This window comes from Phialemonium atrogriseum (genome assembly GCF_030411735.1).
Source record: "Phialemonium atrogriseum strain 8032-3 unplaced genomic scaffold QBC33scaffold_26, whole genome shotgun sequence".
NCBI lineage: Eukaryota > Fungi > Ascomycota > Sordariomycetes > Cephalothecales > Cephalothecaceae > Phialemonium > Phialemonium atrogriseum.
The window spans coordinates 315,633-335,033 of record NW_026848163.1 but is presented as its reverse complement, the minus strand read 5'-3'; the positions used below and the strand labels follow the sequence as shown (position 1 = coordinate 335,033).

The window sequence follows — 19,401 nt, the reverse complement described above, 5'->3', positions numbered from 1 at the left end:
CGATATTGACGGCAGAAGGCATGCGTCATTCCAGATCTGGAGCGACGAGGATGCATTTTACCGCGCCGGCAAAAGGACAGCCCTTAGCGTGACGGATAAGAATAGAACTGGGTAGGGCCTAGGGCGATAGATTTGGAGAACAAATTGGAGCTGGCCAGATGGAGCCATGTATCAGCATGAGCAAGCTGAGAGCGGTAGATTATCCGGTATATTGCTTACCAGGAACCACGGTGGAATGACCTGATTGATGTGTGCGGGATCTGGATTGCACCCGACTGGCTCTTCCGTTTTCGGGCCGTGGCAAGATTCTCTTCGAGGGTAACAACCGTGTGGTAATTCTTCGCTGTCCTAGGGCAAATCTTGTTGATCAAGCTCGATGGTTTCTGACAGCGCTGACATTGAAATAAGGTTTATCGCCCAGTTCAACAGATGGCAGGAGCTGCACGATGCAGGTGGCGCAGGGTTAATGCGCCACATTCCCATAATCCATGTATGTATGTACCGCGTTCCAGGTTTGCTGTGGCATCCACCTCCACCGCCAAGCTACAGTGTTGTGTCATAGGTATTTACGGATCGCCTAGGGGCGCACCTTCTCTGTGCCACATTCGCTCTCCAGGTATTCTAGATGCCTACTATATATGCCCATAAGGCGTCCGACCCTGGTTTCAACCAGGTTAAAGTCATTTTTATCCTCGTCGCACGCATAGTCAAAGTCGAAAATCATCACCTTATCGCTCACAAGTAGGACGATGTCGAGTTTCGTGTCGCCTTGCTCAACCCCGTAGCTGAGGAGGGCACTGTAGGTCTCCGTCAACATTCTCTTTAGGTCCGCTAGTGGCACAATGACTGGGTCTTCTCCCACTAGTTCCAGGCCGCCTAGATCTGAGAGGACGAGGGCGCGCTTCCCGCCACAACGTGCTTCCCCGTAGCAGACCTGTATGTATTTTCCCTGCAGATCCTGGAGTTTCGCATAGTATTTCTTCTCGTTCTCGAACTCCTCGTCCCAGTCCGGCTTCTCGATCTTGACGATAACAGTTGACGGCAAGAACCACTCCGGGAAGCTGGGTCTAATCCAGTTTTGAAGAAGCTGCGGGAGAAGGCACAGGAGCCAGGATATAAACCGGTCGAAAGTCCCAGGACAGAGGGCTACCCGTTGCACGTTGGAGTGGATCCAAGTTGTCGGCGTGCCAAATCCGGACAGCACGCATGTGCCAAAACGAACTTGCTAGGAACATAAGATTAGCAATGTAAAGAGCTACAACTGTTGCGGTCAACATATCATGAACGAAGTCGGCAAGCCCATATTGCAGACGGACAAGGAAATGGGACAAGAGCCCGTGGCGATCAAGTTAAACCTCCCGAGGCTGAGGGAGAGCACTTTAAGGAAGAAACAATTGTTGGCTGGGAGCTGATCCAAAAATTGGTCCGTGCGTGGTTGATACTGAAATGGAGCTGAGGCTCTGGCTCCCTTTCAAAAGCCAGCCGAACATCCACCATACTACAAGATTGTATGTCTATATGTATGTACGTCCGTAAGCTCGACCCAATCCGACTTTGTAATTGCCCACACATTCTCAATATTCCCAGCTGGATCAACAGTCGGCGAACTCTTCAACTCATCCCACGTGTCCGGTTCATGGTTGCCCGAAAGAGCTTCTCAGTCCATCTCCCCCTGAACCCAATGCATCTGGTCAATCTCCGTTTGCATTTCAGAGTGAAAAGCTCTCCCATTGCTATTTTGATGGCTCAATCTGTCCCTCTATACTACCATACAAAGCTGCAACCTTGATTCCAGCCCATTCATTACTCCCTTCGACAGGCCACAAGTTATGTGTGCTGTGTCGGCTTGATCCTGCGCCGTATCATATCCGTTCACCATTTTCATCCAGTCTGCGCCCCCCCCCCCCCCAAATTAACGCCCACTGTAACTATTGGATCCCTTCACCCCATGCTTCCCCGTGCCGCACTGGGCCTGGCCTACTCTTTGGCCTCTTCTCTCCCATTCTGGTGGTGGTGATGGTGATGGTGGCGAGGGTCCTCTTCATCATCGTTTCTCTTGTCCCGTCCACGAGCATCAACTTCTCCCTCCTCCTCACCTTTGACGCTGTGATGGTGGTGGTGGTGGTGGTGATGGTGACGGTGCTCATCAACCTCATCACTTCTCTTCCGACCGTGGCCGTCATGGTGCCCGTGGCCGTCATGGTGCCCATGGCCGTCATGGTGCCCATCTCCGTAGCCATCTCCGTAGCCATCTCCGTGGCCGCCGTCGTGGTGTCCATGGTCGCCGTCGTCGTATCCATGGCCATCGTACCGTTTGTCTTTATCGTGCTTCTTGTCCTTATGTCCTTTCTCCTTCTCATGTTCCTTGTTCCAATGGCCACCGCCCCCATAGCCGTCCCCATCCCAACCATCCCCGCCCCAGTGGCCCCCGTCATAGCCATGGCCACCGTAGCCACCCCAGCCGCCCCAGCCGCCGCGGCCACCCCAGCCATCACCGTGACCCCAGTTGACGTCGCGACGTCCGCCCCCGCCACCGTAGCCACCTCCGCCGTGGCCTCTCCCACCGCCATATCCGCCCCCACCGCGGCCGCCCCGGCCGCCCCGGCCGCCATAAGCCACCTCACCCCAATGGCCGCCTCCATTCCAACCATCCCCTCCCCAGTGGCCCCCGTCGTAGCCACGGCCACCGTAGCCGCCCCAGCCACTGTAGCCACCGCGGCCACCCCAGCCATCACCGCGGTCCCAGTCGACGTCGCCATGTCCGCCGGCGATGCAACTCTTGTCGCTGAAGCAATCCTTGTCCTCCTCCCTCTCGTTCTCGCCTCCTTGGACGACGGCGGTGTCAGCGCCCGTCGGCAAGCCCGTGGCGGCCTTGAAGGCCAGGGCGGCGAGGACTGCTAGGGTTGGGGGGTACATGTTTTTCGTTGTATCGCTGTTCGGGGGTGGGAGTATAGGGGTTAGGGGGTTTGTTTTTCAGAGTATGGTGATCAGGTAGTTAGGATGAGAGTGTTGGGTCCCGTTGCTTCCAAGGACTTTACGGAGAGCATGTGGTGGTTGCTGGCTCGCTGCTCGCTGCTCATGGGATGAGGGGTTGGCAATCTGCCTCCTTTTATAGGCGAGATGCCCGATGGGCTGTCCGGAGGGGGAGCTGGGCTGGACCGTGGTTATGAGGTCATGGTCTACCGGAGGTTGTGTGGCTTCTTCGGGCACTTGCTTGAAATAAACTCCAGATGAGGTGGATTAGGGGATGGGGAGACTGCTCTCGCCACAGGCCAGAAATTGACAAAAAGCTACGTACACTGCTACGATCTCCGTCCGAACGTGGATACTTGGGCCCATAGGCGCGGATATTGTCCGCAATGTATTGGCTTCTTGGGTCGGGCAGCCTCCACTGTGTTGTCTCGACCGTCTGAGAATGACCCGGAACCGAAGAACTGTGACGCGGATGTTGATGATTAGATGATAGGGCGATATTCACAATCCATGTCCTCATCCATATTCACGATGCGGCCCAGGTCTCCGGAGCTCGATCTCGATCACCTCCTGACGAAAGGGTCGCCGAAGAGCAAGCTCGATGGGAGAAGCTTGCCCAAGTGCTTACCGTGGACCCGGGCTGAAACTCTAAGTTCGACAAGGCCACAGCGACGCATTAGTGATTTAGTACCCATGGCTAAAGAAGACCAACCGGGCGGCACATGTTGATCGCGTTGAGGTCATGAGGAGTTGGCGTGGGTGTCATCATGATGGTGGTATTGAGTTGGGGTCTGAAATAGACTTCGCGGCGTTTGGCGGTAGCCGCTCGATTTGAGCCTCGTTTCTTTTTGGACATGAAAAAGTCGTATTTGGATCAAGTCGAACTGTCTTTCTCGGGCTCACGCACCAATACGTAACCTTTGGGTATCTTCAGGCTCCGCGAGTTCCGACTGGTGGTACGACGGGGACTTTAGATGTGTTTGTTGAACGAGTATGTGACAGTTCTAGAGGCTAGAAACATGTACGCTTTCCTTTAACAGGGCGTAGAGCGATGGCTCAGTTTGAAGGACCCTGGGCCTGGACTGTATTGGGCCTTTTCCGAGAAGCTCCATATAATCTAGCCTCGATCTTCTCCCAGCCGCTACCCTCCGTCCCAATCACAACGGCCGAGGCAGGTACGTCCCGGAGATGGACTTGTTGAATGTAAGCTAACTTTATGCCTGCAATGTGTCTTTGGCATCGGAAGCTTCTGGCTGGGGGCAGGACCTATGTGTCAGGGGCAGTTAAACACATGTACCCTTGAGTATTATGCTGGTGCTTATTCGGGCCAAGAGCTGTCAATTTAGCAGGAGGGCTGTGACTCAAGTAATTTTGATACTCTCTTCCATGGATGATAACGTGATGAGTCCCAAGTTGTGGCGCCGTTTTGGCCACGAAAAGGGGAGCATCTTAAGTCCAGGTGAGGCGTCGGAGTACTGTTGCACTGTCTAGCCAAGGACGAACAGCGATGGACCCAGTTGATTCAAGGTTGTGTTGGTGATTCTGGGGTCATCCCTCAGTTACTAATAGTGCTTCCATCTTCCGTGCGTTAAACTTACTTGGGGTCTTGGTACATGTGAGTCTCAGGCGCAGGGGGCTGAGATTCTCTATGCCCCATCGCGATTAACATGGGAACCCCTTGCAGCTTCTCGTTCGTATTCGCACTAGTGATTATGACCCGATTTGACGTATTCTCGTGCGTACTCGCAGACAACAGCTCTAGCAATGGAATGCTTCTCTGGCGGCTTGCCAATATCGTCACGAGCACCAGCTCTCATGAGTGCGACCAAACGAAGTTGTATAGAATCCTCAAGAGCAACCCCGTTACTTTATCATCACCAAGAACTTAGAACACGCACAGCTTCACCATGACCTAGCCCCTGAATGTGTGATGACTTGGTCCACGCCCGTAAGAGCTCACTTCTGCAAACAGAAGAGGAAATTAGGGCAGTCTGGAATATGTAGCCATGACCTCAGAAGTTCCTCACAACCCCATCCCGGGAAGAAATGTGGTAATGTGAGGATAATCGTAAAGAAAGGGGCCAAGCAGGATGGATATTTCCAATATCTCCACGGGCACACTGACGGATCTACCCGACCCTCAACAGACAGAACAAAGCCTAGACGGTTCCGCGTAAGTCTTCGCCCATCATGCCACAACCGCGGAGCCCACACCCAGGAAACCCTATTTTGTTGAGGCACGCAAGGCTCGACCCAGCCCCAGCGCGCAACTTCCCCTCTCAGACCCGAACCCACACCCAAAACCCCACTTCCTCACTCACTCAGAGACAAGCTTTTTCCCGCCATGTCCCGCCTGCATTGCATCGGCCGCAGGTACACAACCATACCTCTGATGCCGTGCAAGTGACGTGGACGTCTGAGCATTCCCAAGGGAGTGAGGCCATCCTGACGACGATTTACCTCGCTGCGTGGCGGGGGCTGAGATGGTTTAAGCATGCACCACAAGCGACTTCAGGCAGGCTCAAAATAGAGATCATATTTCATCCATTCCACCCACCAGAGGATGCAAGGATACCCACGCACAGCTGAGGGCATCCCTCCACATCCACCCCCCTCGTCTACCACCTAATGAAAATATCGCTAGAGTTTAAGAACTAAGAATAACGTAATTCGGGGGGGACGGATGGCAACACGGTAAACATAGCCGAAGCCCATATCGTCCGTCTATCTTCGTGGCAACTCTCGCTGATTGGGGGAGGGGGAGGGGGAAGAAGGAGAAAAAAAGGAACTTCGTTATATGGCGCTTCCATTCACACACTGAGAGACACGCCCGCACCAAGGGAAATTACCACTTGAGAGAAAACCGCCCCGTGGAACGATTACCTCCCAAGCCGGCAACGAGGGAGGGGGAGAACATCAAAGCCCCATTAAACAAGAGGCTTAGACCCGGTGTTCTCCTCCCTCACCGATAGCCACCAGTGCCCCAGTACCCATCATTCCCCCCCTGCCCGCCCCCGCCACCGTAACCCCCCCGCCCATCCTCATACCCGCCGCCACCCCCGCCCGGCCGCGGAGCGTATCCCCCGCCGCCCCCAGCGGTATAGCTCCGCTGCGGATGCTGCTGCTGCGCAGGGCTCTGCGTGCGCTGTTGTCCGCCAGGCCCGGGCGACCCGACCCGCATGTGTGCATTGGGGCTCGAGAAGCTGCGGTTGGGACCCTGCGGCGGTGCGAAACGCTGCTGCTGGTGCCCCGGGCTGTGCATGGGGCTGACCAGCGCTTGCGGCGACGCCGTGGCGGACCTGTCCAGCCTGGCGAGCGGGTACGCTGGCGACCCGGCGCCGCCCCCCGCCATGCTGCGGTCGTACGCCGGGTTGCCGCCGTAGGGGCCTGGGCTGGCGACGCGCGGGCTCTGGGCGCCGTCGCGCGAGAGGAGCGGCATGGGGCTGCGAGGGCCGGAACCCGCGGCGGCGGCGGCGGCGGCGGCTGCGGACATGCCGGTAGGTGTGGTGGCGGTGGGGGTTGGGACGCTGTAGCTGTCGGCGTTGGAGATGCCGTCGCGACGCATCTCCTTGGCGTCGTACTCGGTCTGCTCGACGACGAAGCTGTCCGGGTTGATGCCGGCGGCCTTGAGCGCGGCGATCTCGCGCTGCTCCTCCTCGGCCTTAGCCTCGGCTATCCGCGCCTCGCGGGCGCCGCGCCGGCGCTGGCGGATGCAGTAGAAGACCATCCACGCCAGCAGCGCCGTGCCGACGCCCGCGGCCGAGGCGTAGACTGCGATCTTAGCCGTGGGCGAGAGCTTGGCCCACTTGTCGCCAATGCTCTCGGGTGGTGGGGCGGTGATCTTCTCGTGCACGGTTGAGTTGCCGCTGTTGGAAATAAAATGTTAGTACACTTCTCCCATATACTCATGTGAGGTCATATCCTGAGAAGACGTGAAAACCTACCTCACGACCCTGATGCTCTCCCACGAGCCAGACTTGTCCCCATACGAGTACTCCTTGGCCTGGTTGGTGAAGTCGGTAACCTGGATGCTCTTAACATGCATCGAAAACGGTCCCTTGCTGAAGTCGGTGTCTCCGCCGGCCCAATCTCGCGTTCCCTGGGGCAGACTTGGATCGCCGCCAGCCCAGATACCCACGGAGATCCTCATGGGCGTTTGTGGGTAGTAGTAGGTGTTATTAGCCTGCTTTGGCAGTAGAGTCCGGATATGTTGGCTGTCGATGAAGAAGTCCAGGGCATCCTTGGTCCAGACAGCGGTGTAGTTGTGATAGTCATCCAAGATACCTCCAGCAACAGGGTGGTAGGTGGCGGTGCCGTAGTTCGTATCCACGCCCTTTCCAAAGTAGTTGGTCTCGGCGTGAGTCGCGTTTCCGCCCATGAACTCCCAGTCGATCTCGTCAAGGTCGTCGCTCAGCAACATGATGGAGCTGATAATGCCCGTTCCGGGTGCGGCTCTCATCCATATCTCGACACGGCCAAAGAAAATGTAAAACTTGGATCGGATTGTGGGCGACTCGCCCTGCTGGTTGATGGTGAAGGTGGCGCCGTCGTTCCTATCGTATGGAACATTGCCCTTCGTGGTCTCCCAGGTCCCGTCGATGGGCGTCTGGTTGAAGTTGAAGTTGTACTCCATGCCAAAGGCCGGATCCGGCGGGCAGTCGGTCCTGTTGAGGGGTTGGCAGTCGGTTGTCACTTGTGCCGCGGTATGTTGGAAGAGTGTCGCGGAAACCAGCAGCCCAAGGGCCGAGCGAATCGATTGTGATGCCAGCATGATGGCTGGTGTAAAGTATGTGATTTAACAAGGGTATATGGAGAAGCGAAGCAGTCGATTGATCCAGTCAGCCGGTCGGAAGGAGTGGATAGCGGCGATGATGCCGCGTGTAAAGAATGGTATATTGTTGCTTTGGGCCTGGTCCTGTTACTTCCTCATGTCGAATCTTGCTGGGTATATCGCGGTCTCCGATGCTCGCAGAGATCAGGGGAATATTTCGGCTTTGCGAAAGGAAAGTGTGGCAAGTGGATTGGCGAATTCCAGGGACCGCACGAGAAAAAGACGACTTGATGATGTGACGCGGGAGAGTATCCGAAGGTACACAGAAGTCGGGGCAACCGACGAGGTGACAGACAGGCTCGATTCAGAGAGTGTCGAGACAAAATGAGTGACAGTGAGCGCTACCTAGGTTTGTTTCCCCGCGGTGAGAAGCCCTCGACTCGGATGGCAATGGAAAAGGAGTGTGACCGGGTCTGGTCTGGCAAGCGAGTGGGTGTGAAAGTGAACGCATTCAGAAAATAGGGGTAAGTAAAAAAGCACAAGCCGAGTGTGGCTTGCCGGAAGCACGGGCCAGTTTCTGGGGTAAAGACGCTCATCTGAGACCAGATTCGTTTCCGAACCCTTGCTCAACGGTCGCTGATTGGGCGAACCAAGAGTCTTCACGAAGACACCACATATGGCGCTTGTACTTTCCGGGAAAGGACCTACCCGCTGATCAGCCGGCGGCCGTCGATCGGCAGGAACCCGCCAATTGCTCGGCCCTAATTTCACGGCGCCTCATCTCCATTCGTCTTGGTGCCGTCGGTAAAGCTTGGGGAGGATTCGCTTTGGCACAGACAAGGGTGCACGTGAAACCAGGCAAGAAGAAACAGCATCACCGCTACCCTGGCAGGGCAGTGCTACCAAGAAATATAACATCACCACCTGTTATTGGAAACCATAAATCAGTACAGCATGTAGTCTGTATATACATCCGTATGCATGGGTGTAGTAGTGAGTGTCGTCAAACTGGTGTGAGTCCGTCGGGTTTGCTCCACGGACACCGGCAGAATATCAAGAAGCCCTTTTTCTATTTCCCAACGCCTCTATCTAATACCGATAAACCAATATTTAGGTAGCAAAATCACCACCCTCCTGCCCGTCCGCATCCCCTGCGTATGCGTCGTCGTTGTCGTCTAGTAATAGTCTATGATGGCTTCCAACACAGATGCACACAAGTGAAAATCATAATGATCCAAGTGCCCAACAATAAGGGGCCCTGTCCCTCCTCCCTACATGTCTTCCCTAGGCTCCCCCGACCACAAAACACATAAAAAGTGCCCAACTCACTCCTCATCATCGGTATCAGGGTACTTGGGAGTACCCTTGGGGCTGTTCAGCCACTCGATGTGCCGCAGCCGGCGCCGCACCTCTCTATCCTTGAGATCCTTCTTCGTCATCTTCTTCTTCTTCCTAGCCCTGAACTTCATGCTCTCCCCCGTGACACCGCCGGCGTTGTCCTCGGTCCCGCTGTTGACTGCGCTGCTGACGACGCTGCTCTCGGCGGGGCTGTTGAACCCGCTCGCCACCGCGCTGGCCGGCCTGCTGTCCTCGAACCGGTCCATGCTGGCGGCCGCGTGCCCGCGGTGCGCCACCCGCCCGTCGTCGACGTGCCACTGCTCCGACGCCAGCGCCCCGACGAACTCGTCGTTGTGAGAGATCATGACCACGCCGCCCCGGAACTCGCGGATCGCCACCGCCAACCCGCCCAGGCTGTCGCGATCCAAGAAGTTGGTCGGCTCGTCCAGCACCAGCAGATGCGGGTTGTTCCACATGGCGCCCGCGATCACCACCTTCACCTTCTGTCCGCCCGACAGCGAGCCGATCTCGTTGTGGTTGGCGAGCTCCGGGTCGAGGCCCAGGTCGTCAAAGTGCTGGCTGATCACCGACGGCTGGAGGTCGCGGTAGCCCAGACCCTCCCGGGATGCCTCGTGGTCGTCAAACTCCTGAACGAGCTTGTCGAACCCGAGTTCAAGCAACGTCTCGCGAGAGATCTGCGCGTTGTGCTTCGGGAGCATGTGACGGAATTTCCTACAACCTCCGGTGTTAGTGAACGTGTGGCTTTTTGTCTCAAACAATTTCCGACGGGGGAGTGGAGAGATATGACTTACACCTCGTATTGGAAGGTCTTCTTCCACTTTTGCCGACCGACCAGGTAATCGATCTGGCGCTGGCCCTTGCCGTCACCCAGGTCGATGAACTTGTCCATCTGCTCCCGGTCCTTATCCGACAGCACACGAGTCTGTTTCATGTGGACCTCTCGGTCGTCACCATTGGCGTATCGCCACTGGAGATACTGGTTCGGCGTCTTCTCCAAGTGCATTTCAACGTGTTCGAGGGCGTGTTGCTTGATGTAGCCGATACGCAGGTTGGGATGCTTCTCAACCCTGCCGGTCGTGGGGATCACTTCGCCGGTCAGGAGCTTGATGAGGGTCGACTTGCCAGCACCGTTGGGCCCAATGATGGCCACCCTGGAAGAGAGTGACAGCTGGCAGGAGACGTCGACCAGAGAGGGTTTTGGAGCCTTGGGATAACTGTACGAGACATTCGACATGCGAATGATGGCCCGCGTCGTCGACTTGACGCCCGTGAGGATGCCCGGAGGGGGGAACTTGAACTGCACGTTGCTCGCAGACAGGGTGTAGTAGCTCTTCGCCTCAGGTCGGAGCTTGACGAAGGTGGCGAGATTGCCCCTGAAATGGGCAAGTTTCTTGCCCGGTTCGTAGTGGTAGATGTCTGTCGTGACCTCGTCGAGGAATCCCGAGTCGTGGGATACGATCAGGCTGGTGATTTCGGTATGTGACTTGAGATATTGCTCTAGCCACTTGACGTTTTCCACATCCAGATGATTCGTCGGCTCGTCAAGGAGGAGAACATCTGCCTTCTGCAGCATAGCACGGGCCAAGGCCAGCTTCATCTTCCAGCCGCCGGACAGGGAGCCGACTTTCTGCGACTGTCGGCCTTCGGGTCCGGTCGTGAAGCCGAATTCTGCCAAGACCGATGAGATGCGTTCCTGGCCTTCCTTGGCAATGACTGGGTCCTTGGAGACGAACTCCAAGATGCTGATGTCGGCGTCTTCGCCTTGGTTGTGCTCTACATAGCAGGTTCTCAAGACATCTTGCGACGGGAAGCCCTCAAGTTTCCCGCCGGCGATGCTCCTCATGAGGGTAGACTTTCCTGCTCCGTTCCGACCACACAAGCCATACCTGTGGCCCTTCAGGAGCCGGAGATTTGTGTGGGACAGCAAGAGCATGCCGCCGTACGCGAGGGAGAAGTCGGCATTGACGATCTCGATTTCGCCATCGTCCTCCTTCTCGGGCTGGCCATACTTGCGGTGGTCCTCCTCGACATAGTATTTCTGAACGGCATCCGCAACAGCCTCGTTGGCGGTAGGATCCTGCATCAAGGACTTGATGTACGGCGCAATCCTCGCCGAGATTCGGGTGAGTTGTCGGTGGTTGACGTCCTCCGCAACCATCTCGCAGACATAGGGACGGAGCAACTTGTACGTCTCCAGATCGTTCGCCAGTCCCTTGTGCTTCTTGATCTCCGAATCGAGGACCTTGGCAATATCGTCTGCGGTTGTGCGCTCAATGACTGCCGTCTTCTCATCGCCTATGGCCTTGTCCATGACATTCAGTGCCCGGGTTGCGAGTTCTCGAACCTCGGGGAGAGATGCTCGGTTGACGACGCTCTTGACACCGGGTTGGAGCTTGGGCAAGAAAGTACGAGCTTCAATAGGGTCGTGCACGAGTTTGGTGAGGTTTTCGGTAATGACCACGGTCTGCCGAAGTACTTCCTGGGTTGTCGTGGGGCTGTTCAAGGACCGCTCGAGGAAGGGCGTCAGGAGAGCCAAGACGGGCGAGGTAACAACAGCAACGAAGGTGGTCTGGGAGAGCGCATGGATGGCCTTCTGGAGTGTCTCGGACGACGGGCGTTGCATCGTATCGATCAGGAGGGGAATCCGAGGAGCAACATCGTCATTTGAGAGCAGGGTTGTGAGCGAGGTCATGGTCTTCACAGCCTGCTTCTCAACCTCGGTTTTCAAGTCGTGCATGCCGTCTTCGACAAGGGGGATAAGACGGGCCAGCTTGGTGCCCATTGCCTCCCTGAGGATATCCTTTTCTTCCGCCTCTTCCTTCGTTGATCCCACAGCGATCTGGGCCTTGTCGGCCATCTTCTGCATCAACTTGTAGGCGCCGACCGTTCCTTGCCATTTACCAGTCCTCTTGGACAGGTAGCTGATCAAGGCCGGCAAGAGACCGACCACCAGGGCCTCGGGGCTCAAGAGCGCAAAGATGGAATCGAGTCCGTACTGGGCAGCATCGCGAACCACCGAACCCTTGTCGGCCAAGGCATCCAGAGCACAGGCAACCATGCCGCCATCTTGGATTAGGAGTACGACTTCGCTGATGGGTTGCCGAGCGGGGAACCGTTCGAGCAGTGCGCCAAGGAGGTTCTGGGCGCTCTCTCTTCGAAGGCCGCTCTTCTTGTCGGCGGCTGCTTTCTTAATCTCGGCTAGAACGCCATACTGCTGAAGACCGCGGTAGCCAACCGAGTTGATGAGGATTTCGCACAAGCCATATGAAGCGTCGATCGAGGCGGCGGAAGACGGCGCTGTGAAGATTGTGTTGAGCAATGAGGAAACCTCGGCTGTGGAGGGCGCAGGCGCTTCGCCATCGGCGAGCTTGACAGGTACAACCATGGAGGGCTTTAAGGGAGGAGAGACTTGGTGAGGCATTATAGACGAGTCGATGAACGGCTCTTGCCAAAGTCTCGAGAAGTTTGGGCAGAATAGCCCTACGAGAAAAGTGGTAGGTCGCAAACTCGGAGATTGTTCCCAGAAATGTCAGCATTTTTCCTAACCTTTTTTTTTTTTTGCCTCCGCTCCTTATCAGTGCTTACTAAGGAGGGGTTGGTGCCTGATAACCCACTTTAGCCGCACTTGGTTAGGTGGGCCTGGGTGGGCCTAGCTCTAGATTGGGTGCGGAAGATATGCCAAGCCCTGTACGGACTTCAACTTCCCGTGGCATCGACGTTGCCAAGGTAGGCATCCTCCGCCATGTTAAAGCTTATATCGCAATGTGGACATCCCAGATCCCTTGGCAACTACCTACATTGCATGATCAGGACAGGGCTCTGTATCCGTATGGCTTTCGCTCCGGTGGCCTGCCGTGGTTCTTCACCCGGTCCGCAAGAGTCGTCAGTACACCTCCGGGCTGATCAGGTCGAGGAGTGGATGACTCTCAAGGCATGATAGTGCTCTGGATATAACATTTAATTGCATTTCTCATGTTTTGGGTAATCTGATAATGTAACTAGGCACGTAAGGACGCAAATGAAAAGAACAAAAAAGGAATAAAAAAGGAATAAAGGGATAAATCGCTGCATCATTTACTCCATCACCAAACCAAACCTACTCACTCTTCAAGCGAGGAGCGGAGGCTTAACCCATTCTTAAATATCAAGACACGGCAAGGAAAGTACTGGTGTTCCAGGTCGTTTATAGGCCATGACCTACGGACGAAAATCAGTATCCATTGAAGTCACTGTTAAGGGGCCATTCCGGGAGTGGCACTTACGACCGAGTTGCTTGCCCCGCTTCGATACCTCGCGGGCGTGATGCTGCTTGATCCTGGCCAGGCGCGCCTCCTCCTCGGCCTCGAGCTCGAGCCTGCGGACATGCTCGTGTGCCTCCCGCACGCTCTGGCGGGCAGCAGCGAGGGCGCGGTCGGCATCACGCTCGGCCGCCTCGGCACCGCTGACGCGCTCGCGAGCTTGCAGGATGCTGGGGTCTATCTCGGAATCGTTTCCGTTGCCGAAGGTCCGATGCAGCAGGCTGCGATGTCCGTTGCTGGCCTCGGTAGAGCGGCGGAAGATACCGCCGCCCCCGTTGTGATCGCTTGTTGATGAGTGGGAAGCCGTCGAGAGTCTGTTCGTGTTGTTGGTTGCCTGAGTTGCGCGGGAAGGGGTAGGGGAGGGTGAGCGGTGACGGCTTCCGAAGAGGCCGTGGCGTTTGGGACGCTCTTCCTCGACTCGAAGGGGCTCAGGCTGAGGCTCCTCCTCGACAGGTTCGCTATGGCGAGAGAAGAAAGGCATGTTGGCTGATGGATATTCTTTCGAATGATCTTGGATACTTATTTGTAAGATAGGCTTGGCTCTGCACAGAGTTGAGGGTGTGGCAAGGTTCTGATGGAAGTAAGACGAGAAGTAGTTAGTTCCAGAGGAAAGGTGCCAAGAGAGCGCCCAGTATTTGACCAGATGCACTTGCACCCCCTCCATCCCTTTGATGCCATTCCCAAACCTGATTCTGTGCAACACGCAGGGGGTTGACCAGTGATCACCCGCATGACGTCAGGCTCAATGGTGTTTGGACCCTGGATGCATCCCGAGTACCAATGGCTCGTTAAAATGACGGAATTGGTGATGCAGAACCCTGAAGTTCAGCCAATATGCAGAGTCCTGGGGCTGAGAGGGTGCATCACCGCTGGTAATCTCTACCATCATTGAACATTCCAATGATGCCATCCACACATTCGGTAGTTGCGGCCTTTCGCTGGAAATGTGAGGGCAGCACTTGGCCGTAATATTGTGGCAACCCAGCAGCTGATCCAAGGGTCTAGAAAGTTAATTGAGTCCAAATATGAGAGAATTATTCTTTAGAAGATAATGTATGGAAGCCAAAGTGTGTCGACGCTTGCCAACATAGCATGGCTGCTTCCAGACAAGACTGAATTGACCGGGCCAGGATCAAAACGGCATCAAGCTAGGACGTTATTGGAGCAGTTTACGTGCTTGTACTCAGTTGCATTACCCGAAATGGGGGGTATTTTAATGCCAGATGTGGAGGAATGTAGGCGCGAAAGGTCCAATGTGCCTTCAGATTCAAGATGCTTGGGACAGAGGTTGATGTGCTTCTGTCACTCTGGCTGGTGACGTAGTTAAAATCCTGTGGATGAAATGCATGTGCGCAGGAGAGCCTTACGTTGCCTATCACCTGACCATGCCTCCAATAGATACCACGGTCCAGGATCTGGGCCAGGTACGGTGGGGCACGTCACGTGCAAACTTTGGAATCAGAAAACATTCGGGAAAGCTGGATCTCACTCGCGGCAACTTTCCACCCACCAAGTCGGCGATACCCACCCCTCGAAGAGTCAAGGGCGGCTAGAAACAGAAACACCGCCACAAAATGGAATCTCCATCGATATCTCGAGCGGCCCATGATCCGGACCTTAGAAGCCGATCTCCATCCCTCCCGGCTCGATCTCCATCTGCATCTGGCAGCCGGCATCACCGATCACTCTCCCCGCGACGAAACGGAAGGTCTCGCAGTGACAGTCGCAGCCTCAGTCGAAGCCGTAGCGGTAGCCATAGCCGTAGCCGCGGTCGCAGCTTTAGCCGGGATCCCGAGAGTCCTCCCCGAAGCACCAAGGTATGCGCCGATTCCAATAATTCCAGCCAATACAAATGGAAGCTAACTCAAGCTTACCCATCAGATTGTCGTTGAGCGACTAACGAAAAACGTCAACGAGGACCACCTCTACGAGATATTCGGCGAGTATGGCTCGATCAAAGACCTTGACCTGCCCATCAATAGACAATGTGAGTTTCCCCGTTTGGATCGGGCCTGGCCAAGGCAGTACCAGCAAGTTGAGGTCAGGCTGACTCGAGGCGTGCCACGGCACTAGTTGGGACCAATCGCGGCACAGCATACATCCTGTATGTTCACGAGGCCGACGCGGAGGCGGCGATAGCTCATATGCACGAGGCCCAGCTGGATGGCGCCGTCATCAATGTCTCCATCGTGCTGCCGCGCCGCAAGTTCTCTCCCTCGCCTCCAACCGCCCGCCGCGGCGCGAATTACGACCCGCGACTCCCCGCACCGGGATTCCGGCCTGGCCCACCAGGTGGTGGCCCTGGGGGGCGCGGTCGACGATCTCCAGCGCCGCTCGCTGGTTCTGGCTCGGGCCGCTACGGGTCGCGGTCTGACACGTACCGCCCCCGGTCGGTTTCGCGCTCCAGGTCCAGGTCCCCTCTCCCGCCTCCCAGTGGAAGTCGCAGATACCGCAGCCGGTCAGCGTCATATTCGTCGAGATCCCGGTCCAGATCCCCTCCGACTCGTGGGCGTGGTGGTCGTGGCAGTGGCGGCGGTCGTGGCAGGGGTGGGGGCGGACGATACGACGATCACGACTATGACGACCGGCGACGGAGCCCAAGCCGTGGCAGCTACGACAGCTATGACCGCCGCAGCCGAAGCCGCAGTCGTAGTCGAGAGTGGAGCCGAAGATGATTTGCTCTTCCCAGCAACCCAGGCGGTCGCTGCAATCGGCCGAGCAAGATTGTGTGTTATTGGAGTTTTTGCAAGTGTAAACATAGGGCCATAGGCTAGGCCCATAGGGCAGGCGTTGACCGGAAGGTTACCAAAAAAAGGGAATTTCAGGTCAGGGGGCGGGGTGTTGGGTGGCTGTATCGATCAAGCACACGCCTGGCTCGCCAATACATGTACCAAACTTAATTGAATTTCTATTGACATGATTGATAAAAGCAGCTGCGAGCCGAATACTGTGCATCCGACACTAAAGTAGATTGTGCCACACACATCCCCGCTGACAGCCGTTCGCTTCTGCCTTACATCTGTCCATCTATCTTAAGGAGCCGAAAGTCCATTTTTACCATTTCTGCCTTGTCAGCCTTGGCCCACACAATCCTTACCCAGGCAACTGCCATGGCAGACGAGGCGACGTGCAACAATCGGATATGTCCAACTGTCGCGATCGTATCCCCCAACCCAAGTGGTTTCCAACATGCGAATATCCTGCAGATGCGACCGAACATGAGCTGCGCCCCCTCACATCCTCGATCCTCGTACTCTCTTCGTGGCCAGCCTACCGGTATTCTGTGCGGCAACTCGATCATGCAGCTTCCATGTCCATTCTTTGTCAGCGGTCGCTCACATGAGCTGCAGTCATTCCAGGAACGGCAGGTATAAATTTATTTATTGCGGCGTTTAATTCGCCAGTCACTTTGCCTTTCTCACCGGTTTAAGAGGCTGCCTATTGTCACTGTCAGCCTTAGGCCCAGCTCGTCTTGCCCCAGTCCGATCCCGTTTTCCCCCACTCATCTCATCATCCCTTGGCGCCTCGTGAACGACCATCCAGCGGCGCCGTTTTGACGTCTAACCGCCCAACTGTCAGCCCTTCTAAAGATGGAACTTGCGCCGAGAGAGAGAACTTGCAAGTCAAACAATCTGACCCACTGGTCCCCCTAGTATCCACCCTATTTCCTCTCCACCCTTTATCTTTTGTCACCGAGAACAAATAACGTGTGCCGGCCCGGCCCGGATCTCGGACAAACCCCACACCAGTCAGTCACTGGCGCCATGACCTCTGACTCAACTGGCAAGGTGCGAGATACGCTGGTTTCTGGAGCAGTGGCGAATTCTCCCGGCCCCGAGGTTACACTTGGATCGCAATGCCGGGTGTGTTGCATCCGGCGCTATCGTGATCGTTTCTGCTTGTCAGAGCACCACGATCAGCCTGGACCGCCTAGGCATACGTGTCATCGATTGGGGCTGTGAGATCTCGAAATAATTCCCCCTGGTTTTGACAGCACCTAAGAGATGCTACGAAAACCAACAGTGGACAACGAAGGATTGCTGGGCCGTAAACTAACCCCCATCCCTTCCCGGGCTGGACATTCTGAAGCTCTCATCGGCCGCTTTTGCAAACGGGCCTGACTCCTTGCATTGTCCGTCAACTCAACAACCAGGATTCTTGCCCAGATACAACTCGCATCGAAGGGTGTTGAGCCCATCATGTCGCCAACGTTACAATTGCAACCGACTCTCCGCGAAGGGTGCGGGGGGCTGTGGTAATGGTCGCAACCATGGCCATGGGAGGCATCAGAAAGGATCGCCCTGCCCTCAGCTTCAGCCCTACCCGATGGAACCAGACGGCAGACTTCGGATCATGTGCCGAGGCCAGAGCATGTGGGGGGAACGTCATGGCGGGCTGGCCGTGTTCGTTTCTGTTTCAGATCTAGTGTGGTGGGAGTGATATGAGGTTTGTTTGGGGGCCGGTGAGATTTCCGGGCCCTGCAAGACCAGCATCTCGAGTTGTAGATTGGATGATGCTGGGAGGAGAACACCGGCGGGTGGGAGCTTCGCCACATCCACGCGGCAACTTCTTAATATCGCGCGCTTCTCGTCTATTCGAGTCATTCGGTTAAGTCGAAGCGTCAACCTCACGTGTGTCCTTGAATCGACCTGCTCCCTTTTCACTCTCCTTCTACCTACCCCGTCACCCCCTCCCCCAATTCTGTTTCTAAATTATATACACTGCTTCCCACACATGACGCAGTGCGGGTGGACGATGGCCGAGCATATGGCCGGCCATCCAAGCCTCATTGCGCCGCAGTTGATATTATTCCAACCGTCTTCAGTTCCCAGGGTGTATCACAAGGTCTCGGCTGCTTTTGGGGCCTCAAGGCCCCCAATGATGGAGACACGAGAGGTGTCGTCTCTCGTCATGGACACACGGCCTTGGTGGAGGATTGTGTCTGTACCCGTCGAGGCGTCTAATTGAACCGTCGAGCTGGATATGCCCAGACTCTCCATCCTTCGCCAACCCATGTGTCACTCACCCTTGCTCTCCCTATTAGGCAACCCGCTTAACTCGATCCTTCGCCATGTCGTTTGACTTATGCTTGTATACTGGGCTTCTTACATCGGCCGCAGGCGTTACACCAGCGCTACCATGATTCTCGGCCAAGGACTTGCACCGCAACTGTGAGTCGTTCGAGCAACTTATATATAAGTCGGCCGTGAATCCCTTCAGGATCCAGGACATGACACAGACTCCCAGCAGTGTTCAAGAGCTTCAATTGACAGCCCTACCTACCTGAATTCGCGTTCCCAGCGCATTCACCAACATCTCACCAAGATACACTATTACCTCGTCCCGCCCTCAGCCATGCTCCTCCTCAGCTCTACCCTCTTCTCCCTACCACCGAATCCATCTCCCACGCCCACATACCTGAAGGGCAAGATACCCTTCCGCCAACCCACACCCCGCAACCCGCAGCCCATGCCCTTCCCCGGGACGCCCCTCCAGGCCCCGCGGCCCAACCCGCCCCCGAGCCCCACCCCGCGCCCCCGCCCGGGCCCGCTCAACCCCCGTCCGCCACCGGGCGTCCCGACGCCGCCCAACACCCCTTACGCAACAGCCTGCTGTTGGTCTCACCGCTGCTGTTGATCCCACCACTCGAGGGGGAGAGATATCCGACGTTGATTCGAACTTTTCCCCGCCTCGCCGCGGCTACTTGCCCGTCGCCTGAACCACGGCCAGACCCGCGTCTCGAAATCATCCGGCCAGACCAAATGGAAGAGGTTCTTTCTATAGGCCGTATCGCGGGGAAGACTCGAGACCGCCACCGCTTACTCGTGTCGAGGGGAGGGGTGAACGCGGGAAGGGAGCACCCGCCGTGGGTGCGCTCCCTCGGCAACCGTGGCTTGCCTGCCTGGTCCGGGAGTGCCGCGGGGGGTCCTCTAGGAGGACTAAGTGCTGAGTTGTCAGCCAGGGGGGCTTCCTAGAGGAGCAGCGGGCTTCGCTGTCATT

At 56.3% G+C, this 19,401-nt stretch overlaps 8 protein-coding genes across 8 annotated transcripts; 3 read left to right on the top strand and 5 right to left on the bottom strand.

Moving 5' to 3' along the window:
- Nucleotides 1-569: 569 nt before the first annotated feature.
- QBC33DRAFT_596046 (uncharacterized protein) lies at nucleotides 570-1,225 on the bottom strand (the record flags this gene model as incomplete). Its single annotated transcript, XM_060431858.1, has 1 exon — nucleotides 570-1,225. A coding segment is annotated over one exon (648 nt), but the record flags the coding sequence as incomplete, so codon positions are not given.
- Nucleotides 1,226-1,917: 692 nt separating this feature from the next.
- On the bottom strand, nucleotides 1,918-2,497 carry QBC33DRAFT_548210 (uncharacterized protein). The gene has a single exon (XM_060428810.1). The coding sequence runs from the start codon at nucleotides 2,490-2,492 to the stop codon at nucleotides 1,929-1,931; it is 564 nt and encodes a 187-aa protein (XP_060280356.1). The 5' UTR covers nucleotides 2,493-2,497; the 3' UTR covers nucleotides 1,918-1,928.
- Nucleotides 2,474-3,137, top strand: QBC33DRAFT_548209 (uncharacterized protein). The gene has a single exon (XM_060428809.1). The coding sequence runs from the start codon at nucleotides 2,629-2,631 to the stop codon at nucleotides 2,899-2,901; it is 273 nt and encodes a 90-aa protein (XP_060280355.1). The 5' UTR covers nucleotides 2,474-2,628; the 3' UTR covers nucleotides 2,902-3,137.
- A 2,612-nt stretch (nucleotides 3,138-5,749) lies between these two features.
- Nucleotides 5,750-7,926, bottom strand: QBC33DRAFT_596038 (concanavalin A-like lectin/glucanase). The gene is made up of 2 exons (XM_060431857.1): nucleotides 6,918-7,926; nucleotides 5,750-6,839 (listed from the first exon to the last, which is right to left on the bottom strand). The coding sequence occupies exons 1-2, from the start codon at nucleotides 7,742-7,744 to the stop codon at nucleotides 5,936-5,938; spliced, it is 1,731 nt and encodes a 576-aa protein (XP_060280354.1). The 5' UTR covers nucleotides 7,745-7,926; the 3' UTR covers nucleotides 5,750-5,935.
- A 793-nt stretch (nucleotides 7,927-8,719) lies between these two features.
- Nucleotides 8,720-12,682, bottom strand: QBC33DRAFT_548205 ([NU+] prion formation protein 1). The gene is made up of 2 exons (XM_060428808.1): nucleotides 9,895-12,682; nucleotides 8,720-9,814 (listed from the first exon to the last, which is right to left on the bottom strand). Exons 1-2 carry the CDS (start codon nucleotides 12,522-12,524, stop codon nucleotides 9,070-9,072), a joined length of 3,375 nt encoding a protein of 1,124 aa, XP_060280353.1. The 5' UTR covers nucleotides 12,525-12,682; the 3' UTR covers nucleotides 8,720-9,069.
- Nucleotides 12,683-13,286: 604 nt separating this feature from the next.
- Nucleotides 13,287-13,882, bottom strand: QBC33DRAFT_562193 (uncharacterized protein; the record flags this gene model as incomplete). The annotated part of the gene is made up of 2 exons (XM_060430193.1): nucleotides 13,287-13,300; nucleotides 13,366-13,882. The coding sequence occupies 2 exons, from the start codon at nucleotides 13,880-13,882 to the stop codon at nucleotides 13,287-13,289; spliced, it is 531 nt and encodes a 176-aa protein (XP_060280352.1).
- An 862-nt stretch (nucleotides 13,883-14,744) lies between these two features.
- On the top strand, nucleotides 14,745-16,321 carry QBC33DRAFT_548197 (RNA-binding domain-containing protein). The gene is made up of 3 exons (XM_060428807.1): nucleotides 14,745-15,218; nucleotides 15,283-15,388; nucleotides 15,475-16,321. Exons 1-3 carry the CDS (start codon nucleotides 14,976-14,978, stop codon nucleotides 16,074-16,076), a joined length of 951 nt encoding a protein of 316 aa, XP_060280351.1. The 5' UTR covers nucleotides 14,745-14,975; the 3' UTR covers nucleotides 16,077-16,321.
- A 2,435-nt stretch (nucleotides 16,322-18,756) lies between these two features.
- Nucleotides 18,757-19,038, top strand: QBC33DRAFT_562191 (uncharacterized protein; the record flags this gene model as incomplete). The annotated part of the gene is made up of 1 exon (XM_060430192.1): nucleotides 18,757-19,038. The coding sequence occupies one exon, from the start codon at nucleotides 18,757-18,759 to the stop codon at nucleotides 19,036-19,038; it is 282 nt and encodes a 93-aa protein (XP_060280350.1).
- Between the last annotated feature and the right edge of the window lie 363 nt (nucleotides 19,039-19,401).